The sequence below is a fragment of the Uranotaenia lowii genome, chromosome 2 (assembly GCF_029784155.1).
Source record: "Uranotaenia lowii strain MFRU-FL chromosome 2, ASM2978415v1, whole genome shotgun sequence".
Lineage (NCBI taxonomy): Eukaryota > Metazoa > Arthropoda > Insecta > Diptera > Culicidae > Uranotaenia > Uranotaenia lowii.
The window spans coordinates 228,547,019-228,561,422 of NC_073692.1; the positions used below are offsets into that span (position 1 = coordinate 228,547,019).

Consider the following 14,404-nt stretch of genomic DNA (forward strand, 5'->3'; position numbering starts at 1 on the left):
GGTTTTTTGAAAGCCTTTAATACGATTTAAAATCTGCTGATAAATTTTGACGAAAAATTATTTTTCTTGATTTTTGATGAGTATTTTCTAACTTTCAACCAAATTTGCCCGAATATTGCCGGGATTTTGGTCGACAGTTTTGAAATCAAATGCTCGAATCTTTAAATAAAATAGCTCAGATTTGTCCGGCCTGTGCTGAAAAAATTCTGGCAACCTTATCATAGATAGCCCTTGTGGGTAACCCAGGTAACAAGGTAACCCTCTTCAAATTTTATATTAGAGGCATTCGCATGCCCTCTATGTTAAATGTATATTTGAATTTTCCAAAACCATATTTGAATTTATCAACCATTTTCGACAAATATGTAAAACTTTTAAGCTTAGCAACATAAAAATATTTAAAAAAAAACCCTCAATTAAGTCCTATTTATTTGAATTCAAAACGGTAATTTTGATTAATCTTAATTTAGATTACCATTCCAGATTGCTCGGTTTCAATCCGACTTGCCCGGATTTTCAAAGAGAAAAAATTGGGAAATGTCCGCTCCGGTTCAGTTGTCCTGGGAAAATAGGCCCAGTTTTCTCCTAGATTTTTAACAGTTTTTACGAAAGTCCAAATTTTTAACTTGTTTTAGCGAAATAAATTCGCATGCATTTTTTTTTTAAATTTTGAGATAAGATTTGAACGCCGCTGATGTGCCTTGGTAAAAGTTATTTTTCGTGTGTTTATATTAATGCTTCTTCTTTTTTGCCTTTTTAGGAAAACACACAGTTTTTGGCTGAATTTGTCCGAATATTATCTGGTTTTAAATTTAAAATTTACAGAAAAAAGGGAAAATTAATGAAAATTTCAATTCTGAAAATCTATTTGAAAATTTGATCCCTGGTTAACTAACTTTATTGACCTTTACACCCCGAAGCAGGTTTTTTTTTTAAAATAATTAATTGAACTTAATGAATTTTAAAAAGTAAACTTTTGATTTTTTGAACTCATTTAAAATTTCAAGTGTGATGCCTGCAGCCAAGATTTACCAAAATCATGTAATTTCAGTAACGAACATAAATAATTTTTTACATTTTTGATTAAAAGTTGATTACCGTTGATTTATTTTCATTAATTTTAGTTCCAAACTTTTAAAAGTATTCTTGAACTGATCTTGCCAGTCAAAATGCACTGTTGCTTTATTAATTGTCACGAATTGTCGGCTACAAATCACATTTTTTAAATTTATACTGGGTAAACAACAGAGTTTTTTCCAGTAATATTTAGCAAGTATTAATGAATAATCTAAATACAATGTATTGAATTTCATTCTTCATTCAATCAAACGCAGAATACTGCAGAATCACATGTGACATAAATTGAGATTTTTTAATTTACCAGATGCATAATTCCGAAGACACGTGTGCTTGATGTCATGAATTTTGAAAATTCAAAGTTTAGAATGATGTTTGTAACAACCAGTTATCAGGAGCATAGCTTTTGAAGATTCAAATTTTTGGCTCCATAATTTCAGTTGAACCTCATGCTTTTGGATTCGGAAAAGATAAGCTAAACCGGGGGAAATGTCATGAAAAAGCTTGATATTTTTAAGAAAATTTATTTCCCTTTGCTTTATTATTATAAACGCTTTTCTTTCCCGTAGAAATTATAAATATTCTCTTATCCAAATTGATGTATAATCAAACCATGTTAGAAGAGTTTACGACCCAGAATACAATCCCTGTACTAAATGGTGATCAAAAATAGATTTTTTTTTTAAATATCCAAGAGTTAGATAAAAATCTAATGATATTAATTTTTTTTTTTGTAAAACTTATGTTTATTGATCATTCATATTTTTTTTCTTGAAAAAAAAAACCATTAAATCTTGAATGTGGCTCTTTAAGACTCTTTAATTTTGAAAATTTGATGTTTTTGGCTCTTCTGACTCAAAAGGTTGCCGACCACTGGTGTAGGGTAACGGACTTATTTTGGACCGGGTACATATTTTGGACCACCTTGCAGCATTTTTCCAATATTTCTCTCATAAATCATGTTAATCATGAAAATTTTGAACAAATATAGTTAAAGCTACTTCTTATGGTTCTAATCATATCTAACATTTAATTTGAATTAGCTGATAAGACAGAGAAATGGAAAATAAAGTGTTGATTTTTCACAGTTGGGCCAAATCAAACCCATTTCAGGAGGACGTGCCATTATTGGAGTCAACTTGCAAGAAGTTTCTTACATAGCTATGATGAATTTAAAAACTACAAACATGTTCGCAACTATGATAAAACACTTGAAAACTAGTTTGCAAGCTCGGAGAACCAAAAAAAACTTGTTTTAATAGCAATTTGACCCATGTCGAAAATAGGTCCTACTATTATATTCCTTAGGGACTTATTTTGGACCACCCGTACCCAACATAAACTGGGTATAAAACTTGCTGTTAAATGTTAAATGTTCAATCAATTATTATACATAAAATTTTGAAATTTTGGCATTACTTTAATAAATCTACTCGCTGAAGCCAAAGCTAACCTTAAGACGGGGTTCACTTCAATCGGCATGAAACCAAGCCAATCATCGTGAAAACTTACTTTTTGTGCACTATGCTTTAAATCACGTAGATCTAAAAGTCCACATTTATGGCGACTATTTGATAAGCTGTTGTCAAAAGCTACAGCTTAACCCTTCGTTTCATGATTTTTTATTTTTCCTTAAAAATCATTTTAAACAGTTGAAAATGGTGTGTACATCAAGAAAAAAAAATTGAAATAAAATGCGATTTTTCCATTTTTCCATATATTAATTGTTGCAAAATTGTTACTTTATGAAACGAAGGGTTAAAGAAGCTTAAAAACATGAAAAAACTGGACTCGCACCCATTTTTTATTTAGTCATTTGCTTCTTGAAAAATTATTGAGAGTTAAAAGTTACAACCATTCAGGGTTGAATTTCGTGAAAAAAATATACTTGGTTAGGTAGAAGAGACGAAATATAAACCCCGTAAAAAGGGGTTTGAAAAAAATAACAAAGAAAATAGTTTTCAGCTCCGGTGGTTATGCAATTAAAAAAAATGTTGAAAAATTCACTCCAACGATCATTTTTCTCCTAGGACAAAATTTGTTTTAAAGATGAATTTTTGTGAATTTTTCAGTGGAAAAAATCTGGCTTTAAGATGTTTAAAAAGATAGCATAATTCTCGCTAATTTTGATTTTTTTTAAATTTATGTTTTGTACAGAACTGAAGCCAAACAAAGATTTTGGAAGTCAAAATGCATCAAAAGATGTCGCGGAGCTGATGATGTCAGACTTTCTTAACTTATTATTGGGTCGCTTGATGGAGATTTGCGTACTTGAAATTGATCCATAGGATAAGATAATTAGCCAGTATTTACCTAACAGTGCAGACAAATTTCGTTGAAATTGCAGTGTGCTGTCAGAATTTTCAAAACATTTCAAACACACTTTATAACGGAAAAGTTTTTGTGTTTTTTCTCTATTCTTATCAATCAAACAAAACTTGACTACTAGAGTAATAAAAGACAAGATTAACTGAATTATTTGCATAATTGAGTATCAATCTCTGTCGTAAAAACAGCAAAATTTTGGAAAAAAAGACTTATTTAGTTTAAGGGTGGTCCAAAATAGGTCCAGAGGGTGGTCCAAAATAGAAACCTGGTGGTCCAAAATACCGTCAAGAGTAATTATCAAAGAAACGCATTTTAGGCTTAAATCTCGTTACATTGCAAAATACGACGATATGTTTCCATAGAAAAAGCCTTGAACTTCGTAATAAACGGATAAAGCAGTCAAAAATTATAAAATGTACTTTTTTATTTCAGAAAACAGCATAACCACTTCCCAAAGCGGTCCAAAATAGGTCCTTTACCCTATTTGTTTCCCGGTTAAAGTTTTATCGTTATAAATGTTTTATTATCATGTTATAACGATATTTTGAAAATGTTCAGATGAATAAGCCTTTAACTTAAAAAAAACTCACAGCTATGGGAAAAAAATTATATTGGTTACATCATTTACCATTCATTTTATTTAATGACAAATTTGCTACAATCCTTCAAAAACATGAACCATAAACTTTTCTCGTTATTGCAATAGTTATTTTCATTACAAGCAGGGTGGCCAGCGAACCGGGAAAACCGGGAAAAAGCCGGGAATTTCGATTCAAAACCGTGAAAATTCATTATATTGTTTTTCTGATAAAAAAAAACCTATTGAATCCTCAAGTTCATTCATTTCATCCTGATGACATTTTTTTCACAATGTTTTAACCCATAGTCGTTTATTTCATAATGGGAAACCGTTCGGGAATAGCGAGAAAAAACTCGGAATTTTAATGAAATTCGTGATTTTTAGCTCAGCGCATAAATTTCAGGGCTCTGAGCTTTTCCAGTTCAAAAATATTTTAAATGTATGTGTTTTAAATTAACCAAAGGTCGTAGAAATATATTGTCGCGGCGACATAAACTGTTATGAGAAATAAGTGAAAACAATTAAAATTCATACGTTGAAATCAGATAGTTTTATGACATCTCTAAACCTACGATGTTCAAAACTTCATTGGGAGCTCTTTAAAAAAAAAAAAGTTACACTGAATCGAAACTTGAAAAAATAAGCAGCCATGTAACAAACATATTTTAAATGAGGGAACAATTTTTAAGAGTCCGACCGAAAAATCGAATGAATTCGTTTGAACAAATAAAGATGAAATGTTAATAGAAGGTAAAAAGATTGATATGAATTTAGTATTTATTCAGTCCTTACTCACCTGTAAATGAGCCAATTTTCTTGAAAAATAAAATTTTACAAATACAAATGTTGTTTTAACAATGAGATTTTTTACTTACTTTGTTTTCGGATGTTTCAAATTGAGTTCAGGGTACTTTTATTAAAAAAATCCATTATTTACTAGGTACACGTGTTCATTGGAACCATGCCCAAATATAAAAAATGCGGTAAACCAAAAAATTAAATTGATTTGCCTCTATATTATTTGGTTAATTGAAAGTTATGGTGTAAGAAGATACCAAGTTTTCAAATGATTTTTTTATACATTCTGCGCTTTCGCTAGTTACCATAAGGTTGCCATTTTGCTGGGCAATTTTTTTTTAAAAACCTGGCAAAATCCGGGCATTTAATTTTTAAATTGACGACCAAAAATCCGGACAATATCCAGGCAAATTGTGTCAAAACCCAGAAATAACTCAACAAAAATCAAGATAAAATGAATTGAAAAAAATAAAATTTCCATCAAAATTCATAAACAGATTTTAAATTGTATTTTAGGCTTCGAAAAAACCTTTCATGGTTATTTTTGCAAAATCTGCTAAAAAATTTTAGTTTTGTTGGCTAAATCAAATATTTTTAAAACACAATTTATTCATTTTTGTTTGATTTGCCAAATAAAGTGATAAAATCCGGGCAAAACCCGAGCATTTTGAAATGCAACCCGGGCAACCCGGCCGGGCCGGACTGTTGCCAAATTTTGTATCAAATATTCGGACAAACCCGGGTAAAACCGGGCAATCTGGCAACCTTAAGTTACCACATTCTTTATAAGATAAAAAAATTTGAAAATCTCAGATCATATGTGATTGAATTACGGAATCACTTTTGAAACTTCAGAATATTATTATTCAAAATTTATCTCCCAAATCAGAATTAAAAAGGAAATTCCACCTTAGAATAATTTTTAAAATTTAGATTAACACATCTCGTTTTTTACGCTTGCCGCGAGTGTGCTACACAGTGAATTTTTGCCTCGATTTTCAGCAAAAAAAAATTGCTGGAAATGTTCAGCAATCCAAATTTTTGCTGGAACCCAGCCATCGGTTTTCAAATTGCTGGATTTTTCAGCATTTGGTTGTGTTCTTGTGATTTTTGCTGAAAAACCAGCAATCGATTTTCAAATTACTGGACTTTCCAGCAATTGATCTAGTTTGCTGGAAAATCAGCAATCGAATTGTCAAATTGGGGTCTGTTTGTTTTTCGTACGCTGAAGCAAGGTGAGACTTTATTTCACGAACTTTGATAAGATTAATACGATTATTTTTATTTTCTTCTATTTTCTTGCAACCAGACATCAAGCCAAGGATGAGTATTTAAAAGATAGATAGATATTTCATGAAAAATACTAGGCAAAACTCTATTTCAGGTGGCGGATGATTAACACCTCGGTGTTTGTACATTAAAATAACATGTGATTTTGGGAATAAATACATAAATGAAAAATGGAAGAAAATAATTGTTATTTATTTCTTGTCATGCCACAGCCAGAATCCAATATTTAATTTTGAATTGAAATATAAATTTGATACCAATTACAGCCGAATGTTCTGAAAGAAATAGCTAGTTTCCAGCAATCTGGATTGCTGATTTTCCAGCTATTTAAGTTGCTGGAAACCAGCATTAACGTTTTCTGTCTTTTCCAGCAATTTAAATTGCTGGAAATTTTGCTGGAAAGTGAGCGGGACAAAAACCAGCAAAATTTTGCTGATTTCCAGCAAAAAAAAAAATTAGCTGTGTACACTCAAAACGATAACTCAAATTCTAGAAATTTTATCATGAAACTGTATTCTACTAAAATAAACTCCACACTTTTATTAACTCAAATATAGTAAATCTGCTGAATATGTTCCCGTGATTTCTTAGATATACAATGCACAATATTGGTGTATTTAATTTTTTGACTTATTAAAAAGAACGTAAGGAGGATGAATTTTATACCAAGAAAAACTTTGATGTGTTGATTTGTTCCAAATTATGTTTAGAAAAGTTGAATTTGGAAAGAAGCTCCAGCTTTCTACGTAGCACCTTCAAGCAAACGTAAGGAATAAGTTCCTCAGTAGGTGGTATGTTATCGCGTAACTTAATACTTACAGCTAAATTCTCAACCCTCTAGGTGTCCAGGAAACTAGATTTGCGTAGTTCTTATGCTAAAGCTATGATAAGTGCAATAGAAATTAAGAGTAAGCGTGTATTTCTTATTGTCTTTTGTGGAGAACAAAAAGGTATAACTGTTTCATGTTGTTGCAAATTTGCAACAATTAATATTTTTGCCAAATACCCGGAATATGTGAAAGTTATATTTTTTCATTATTTTTCCTTTCATGGCGCACTATTGAGATTTTTTTTCGAGACAAAATATAAAATCATGAAAAGAAGGGTTTAGTTGCTGTTATAACACCTTTTAATAAAAAAGCTTAGATTGAACCCTTCAAAAAAAAATTTCCTTCACCCATAACCTTCGCTCATAACATCATATCCGGTCGGGTTTGTTGATGCCCCGACGAATAGATAACCCATTACCGTGAGGCAGGATTCAATTAACCAAATGGATGTTGGTATCACCTACATACACTATACATTCTGTGAACGACGAGCAACCTGATACATATTGACATCCCGTGTTGTATCTTCCCGTCTTCTATTGTATACGATAGGTACACCCAATATGCCTCGTCCTCGTCGGTTCTGCTCTTAAACGGATGCAGACAATCTACGTACGGGTAGATCCGGGTAAGCAGCACCGAGCATACCAGATAGTATAGATAATCGTTTAACGGATGTGGCTCCATGACTAAAAAGCATCATCACGGCACGATAAAAGCTATGATCTAATTGCAGCTACTAAGAATGGCACTCGGTCGTGTATTATGCATATATTGGTGTCTAATAAGGTTTAACATTCGTCTGTAGCAATTTGAGAACAATGTTGCATTCTTAGTTGATTAAACATTATTTTTTGAAACACTCATTATAGTTGATTAGAAAAGAGATCATGAGAACTAATTTTCAAAAAAAAATTTGCTACTTACTCGATAGATATGTGGGTCGTCCAACTCCAACTCGATTCGGGTATCGTTCATGTGTTCCAGCCGAGGACCGTTATCATTTTGATCCAGCACATCAACTTTCACTGTTTTCTCGGCTTGATATAAGGCAACGCTTCCGGTTTCGGCTTCATCGAACTGAACGGTACAGCTTACACCGACCAAAAGTGTGGGTCCAGGTCTGAGTGAATCGTGATCCAATGGCACTCGGTTAAGGAATGATCCGTTCCTTTCGGTCAGATAATCCGTCCCGTTTTCCAAACTGTACGAGACGGCTTTGGTGCGGCAAAGCTCCCGATAGAAACGAGGGCCAATTGGGCCGATGACAAAACCAGACGGTTCATTTTCCCGAATACGATAGGTGGCCGATTCCCAGAAACAAATTCTCTCAAAGTGATTCCGGCAAAAGTTTGCCAGCCCGTCTTCGGCCACGTGAATCGGCTCGATGGTGAGGCTGAGGCGTAGAAGCGTTGCTCCGCTTTCGTTGACGGGGCTTGCGGAAATGATAAACTCGGTGGGGGTTCGAAAGTCCAGGAAATGGGAAGCGATCCAAACATCACCAGAACCGGAATCAATCTTCAGATAGCTCGCTTCCTCGACAGGGCTCTCAATTGTGTACCGGTAGGCTGGTCTGGGGATTTGCTCAATCGAGGGGACCAAATTGAGCAACGGATGGTTTCGAAGGATGATGTACGACTCTTTGGAGGTTGGGATACTCAGATGAAGCCTTGAAGTGGGATAATAGGCATCGAGAGCTGCGAAAGAAAAGAAGAAAAAAAGCGCAAAGAGAAATGTTAGACGTTTTAACGTTGAAGGATAGCAGGACTTGAGATTTTATTATTTTCCAGCGAATTCCCACGCATTCGGGAAACGTGATGTCGGTCGGTCGGCCGGTCGGATGATGACATGGGTGGTTTATTAATTTAAAATGAAAACAACCTTTTGGCAATTGAGTTGTAAATCATTTATAATTCAACATCTAATCTGTTTTTAAATAACAAACCCACCAAGATCCCGTGTTTATCTGAACATAATCCTGATACAAGAATCTTTCAAAATAGACACCCTAAACCTCCAACAATATACGAACATCTTCAGCATTCTTTGCTCCAGACATAAAATGTTCTTGTAAGGAAGTGTGAGTAAGATTATCATTTTTTTTTTTCTTTCGACACATTTTTCGCAGTAAAATGTATTGCAAGTCTAGCACCCGATTAAATCTATTCTTAGAGCATTCTCTAGAATTCAGCTTTAACAATTTTCAAATACTTTTATTAATAGCACCAAGGTATTAAAAAAGAAAAGGATAATGATGATCTGTCAAGCAAATGAATACTTTAATATTGTTTTCCCCGAAAAAGGCTTCGACAAAAAATCATCTGGTATGAGGAAAAACCAAACGGCAAAAGTGCTTCGAAACCATAACGCCTCAATACAGTGAGCGAAATAAGAATAGCCCCACTATGTGTTTTGCTTGTTAAAATATGAATGTTTGAAAATCACCAAAATTTTCTTCTGTAAATTGTTTTGAATTGTTAAACGGATAAATTAAGCATAAGTTTACTTTTTTTTAACGTTGCAATTGGCGTTGACGACCAAAACTATGAAAAAAAGGGTGCGAAATAAGAATAGCATCACTTGTATTTTTTCAACAAAAACAAGATTATTACTAAAAATTTACTGTGTTAAAGTGAATAATAATGCTTCTACGAATTAATTGAATAGATAACTGCATTTTAAGGAGTTTTCTAGAAATCTAAAGATTTTCAAAGGTTTTAAAATGGTGTTTTAAGAGATGCTCTTCTAGAACTAAGGAATCAGATGTTTGAGCTGTAATTCTTTACCAAACTACTTACTTTCTTCATTAAAATGACGTGAAATGATGAATCAAACATTTTGGGTTTATTTTAAATCAGAAAAAACAGGTTGGAACTCATAAACTAAGATTTTTATCAGAAAACAACACTTTTTCTCAATTCATACATGGCAGCACTATCTTGCCGCTAAATCAAATTAAGTCTCAGGATTGATTTTTCAGGTTTATTTGGGCCCATATTCATAATTTCGTGGTAGTTTTCCAACACAGTTTTGTTGGAGTTCACGCTGCAGAAATCTTTTCCGGATTTGCAAAAAAAATCACCAGCACAAGATTGTACAACCGCCAAAATTCCTGATCATCTCAACTTCCGATTCAATTTCAAATCATACCCATAATACTGCTAGTTTCTGTTATCTGTTTCATCAAGCTCAATCGGAAAGTACAAAATTATTCTGATTATCGGTCCAAGAAATTCACTTTTATCGGTCCTTGATGAAATACTTATTTTTTTGATATTGTGATCTTAGAATTTCTAAGGCTACACGCTACACGGTACAACGTACTTATTTCTAGACCAAAATCATCCAGCACACCTGAATAAATCCCAGATATTCGAAAATGGGCATCAATTCGGTTTATTTGCAAGATAGTGCTGCCGTCTATAACTTGGTTAAACCCCCCCCCCCCCCCCCATGAAGGTCCAAAAATGCCAAGTGAAATTTTTATGCTAGACAAAAAATTTGAAATTTCTCATAAAACTTTGATGAAAAACTGAAATGATTCATGAGTAACATTAGTGCCATAAACTCGACACCAAAACCTCGAAATCTCATCCCAGGACAACAATTCTACAGCAGCTTTTCAAAAAAAATATCTCACTTGTTGATAGTGATTGAGTGCAAAAAAGTTAGACTAAGCCTAACTGATTTTTTGGATTTTGACCAGATTTTCTCTTATATTTGGCAAATCAAACGAAAATTTCAATTGAGTCAAAAGAACTATGTATCTCGCGTCCAATTTATTTATTTTAAACAAATTTCGTCAAAATAAAGATAAAGGATTTTTTGGAAACTTTAAACATGATTCTGAATCGGCTGATGTGTTTCGATTGAATAAAAACAGTTTCCATGTGTTTCTTTTTTATTTCAATGGAATAATTCCGAAATTTGCTTGCATATTGGCCGGATTTTTGGGAGAAGGTTTTAGAATAAAATTGCCTGGATTTGCCCAGCCTGGATTCTTGCGAAAAATATCTAGTAAGTATCCAGTTTATTGTTCTTGATTTTCAGATTGGATCATCTTTGGTATAGAATCCTGCTAAGAATCCTGCCAAGTTCTAACATAAGAAAGTCCAGAATTAAAAAATGTGAAACAATGTCATCCTTCACAATTTTATTTAAATTTACAAGTTCAATTACGAATAAATAATTGAAACAAAATTAATATTGAAAACCACAAATTCAGAATCAAACAAAAGATTTCTGGTTAAGGGTTTTGATACAAATTTGGTTTTTGGGTTTTAAATTCGTAGGTATTCTTATCTGGAATTTAGATTAAGGTTTTGATTTTGAGTTCAGAATGCAGAATTTAGACTTAGAACTAAAATCCAAAATTTGTATTCAGATTAAGTTCAAATTTATGTTTTATAATAAATATTAAAATATCATTATTTAAATTTCATTAAAGATTCAAATTGAAGGAGATCGCAGTTTCATAACTTTGATTCTTGATTCATAATAAAATTTTTTAAATTCAATCAAAGTCAGTTTGGAAACACAAACCTGGTGCAAATCGCATATAAAAATAAGATCTGGATTTATTTCAAAGAATTTGGTTTTTGTAAAATCTTGATTTAAATTTTGAAAACTTAATCACAGGAATAAAATTATGAAATATAAAATAATAAATGATAATTTTTGAACTATTGTTTTCTATCCTCTACACGAGTTAACAAGAATAGATATAAACCTTATTTGAACAGTAAACCTAATTATTTACTTTTATTGCTGAATATTTGATACATTTTCACCCATACTTTAAATGGTTACGCTTGCGGTTCGAAAGAATTAGCTTCCTAATGTTAGTTAGCAAAAAAGTTTTTTTTCTAAATGAAGCGTACAAAATCCTTATTTTTTTGTTCCGATTAGGATAGTTATTTCTACATCATTATGCCACTCCCGACTTTTTTCAACGATGCATTTGGCACACCAGTCATTGAAAAATTTATCCGAATTAACTGTGTTCGATGTTTACTCTTGAGCTTAAACTCATGGACATCAGTTCTGATGGCAACTGATTTACCATTGAGCTACAGTTGCGTAAAAAAATGATTGAAATCGCGTGGAGCTGCGCACTCACTTCCAACTTTGACATACTGCCATTTTTCTCTCGGTTGATATTGTTACATGAAATTTTTACACAATCTTGTTGAACTATCCAACTAACGCTATACAAAATTTGAAGTGTTTACAATGACTAAAAAAATACAGCTTTTCATTCTTTTTTAGACGGATATTTGTTTGAAAACATAGGGTAACGGACCAATTTTGGACCGCTTTGGGAAGCGCCTAGGCTATTTTCTGAAATAAAAAAGTACATGTTACAATTTTTGACTGCTTTATCCGTTCATTACAAAGATCAAAGCTTTTTCTATCGAAACATATCGTTGTTTGTTGCAATGTAATAAGATTTAAGACCAAAAACTCGTTTCTTCGATCATTACTGTGGTCGGTATTTTGGACCACCAGGTTTCTATTTTGGACCACCCTTTGGACCTATTTTGGAGCACCCTTAAACTAAATAAGTTTTTTTTTCAATTTTGCTATATTGACGCCAGTGATTGATGCACAAGTATACGAATAATTCAGTTAATCTTTTCCTTTCTTATTCTTGTAGTCAAGTTATTTTTTTCAGGTTAATTCATTCCTTAACTAACTTTCTTAAATTTTTCCCCGGCCCCTATTTAGGTACACTTTTTTGAATATTTCCTACTCCAACAGCCTATATTTTTCTACAACTTCTTCTGCTTTAAAAAAGCTATTTTCGATAAGAATAGAGTTAAAAACAGAAAAACTCTCCCGTGATATAGTGTGTTTAAAATGTTTTGAAAATTTCGACCGCACAGTGTTATCTCAACGAAATTTATTCTGTAGTGTTAAATACTGGCCAGTTAGCTTATCTTAAAGATCAATTTTTAGAAAGAAAATCTCCTTCCGGCGATCCAATGAAAAGTTAAGAAAGTCTGACATCTTCAACTTCACGACATCAATTGATGCATTTTGACTTCCAGAACCTTAGTGGATTTGGTTTAGCTTCAGTTCTGTAGAATACATAGATTCAAAAAAGATAGAAATGTGCAAAAATTATGTAATCTTTCAAACCATCAAAAAGCCAGTTTTTTCGCAGAAAAATTCACAAAAGTTCAGTTTTATCTTCGAAACAACTTTTGTTCTACGAAAAAAATTATCGTGAGCGCAATTTCTTCAACAGTTTGATTATTTTTTCAAAAATTGCATAACCACAGGGGCTGAAAAACAAGATTTTTAGTACTTTTCGCTTGAAATATCTACACATTTAAAACTTCTTTTCCTAAATTTTGAATCATGTTTAATCTATCTCATAGCTATAATTGAGTTTATTATTTGTTTAAATTGTTCAAATATTAACTGAGATATTTCAACTCTTACAAATATTAAACTCAGTTACATATTTATTTTCCGATTTGTTGTTGTTTTTTCCCAACCCCTACTTTAGAAGGGGTTCATATTTCGTCTTATCTACCTAACCAAGTTTTTTATTTCTCGAAAATCAACCCTTTATGGTTGTAACTTTTAGACAAAACTTTCAATAATTTTTCATGAAGCATAACAAATATTGACTTAATAAAAATTGGTGAGTGTCCAGTTTTTTTCATGTTTTAAAGCTTCTATAAGCTGTAGCTTTTGACAATTGCCTATAAAACAGTTGCAATTAATGTACATTATAAGATTAACGTTGTTTAAAGCATAGTTCTTGAAAAGTAAGTAAAAACAATGATTGGCTTGGTTTTATGCCGATTGAAGTGAACCTCGTCTGAAGGCGGGTTTGAACTTTAGCTAGTTGATTAAATAAAATAATGCCAAAATTTCAAAATTTATTTATTATAAGCGATTGAAATAGTGTGCATTATACTTTTTATATAATGTACAATGTATAACGTTTTATTACGTTATTGAACATTTAGCAGCTGGTTTAATACTCAGGTTATGTTGGGTGGTCCAAAATAAGTCCTTGAGGAATCAAGTAGGACCTATTTTCAACATGGGTCAAATTGCTATAAAAACAAGTTTATTCGGTCCTTCGAGCTTGCAAACTTGTTTTCAAGTGTTTTATGATAACTGTGAACATGTTTGATGTAGTTAAATTCATTACAGCTAGGCAGAAAACTTCTTGGAAGTTGACTCCAATAATGGCACATTCTCCTGAAATGGACTTGATTTGGAACAACTGCGAAAAATCAAAACGTTATTTTCAATTTTTTATCCCTTATCAGCATATTTAAATGAAATCTTAGATATGATTAGAATCATAAGAAGTAGCTTCAACTATATTTGTTCAAAAGTTTCATGTTTAACATGTTTTATGAGAGGAAAATTGGAAAAAAGCTGCAAGGTGGTCCAAAATAAGTCCGTTACCCTATCAACCGATAGAAAAATGACAGCTTGTCAAAATTGGAAAAGAATATTGTATATATATATATAT

General features: G+C 32.3%; 1 protein-coding gene across 4 annotated transcripts in view; it reads right to left on the bottom strand.

Annotated features, from left to right (window-relative positions):
- Positions 1–14,404, bottom strand: part of LOC129747397 (uncharacterized) — a 106,467-nt gene that overhangs the window by 30,118 nt on the left and 61,945 nt on the right. For all 4 annotated transcript variants that reach the window (XM_055741599.1, XM_055741601.1, XM_055741600.1 and 1 more), the window contains exon 4: positions 7,831–8,600. In XM_055741599.1, coding sequence (XP_055597574.1) covers positions 7,831–8,600 — 770 coding nt within the window. The remainder of the gene's footprint in view (positions 1–7,830; positions 8,601–14,404) is intronic.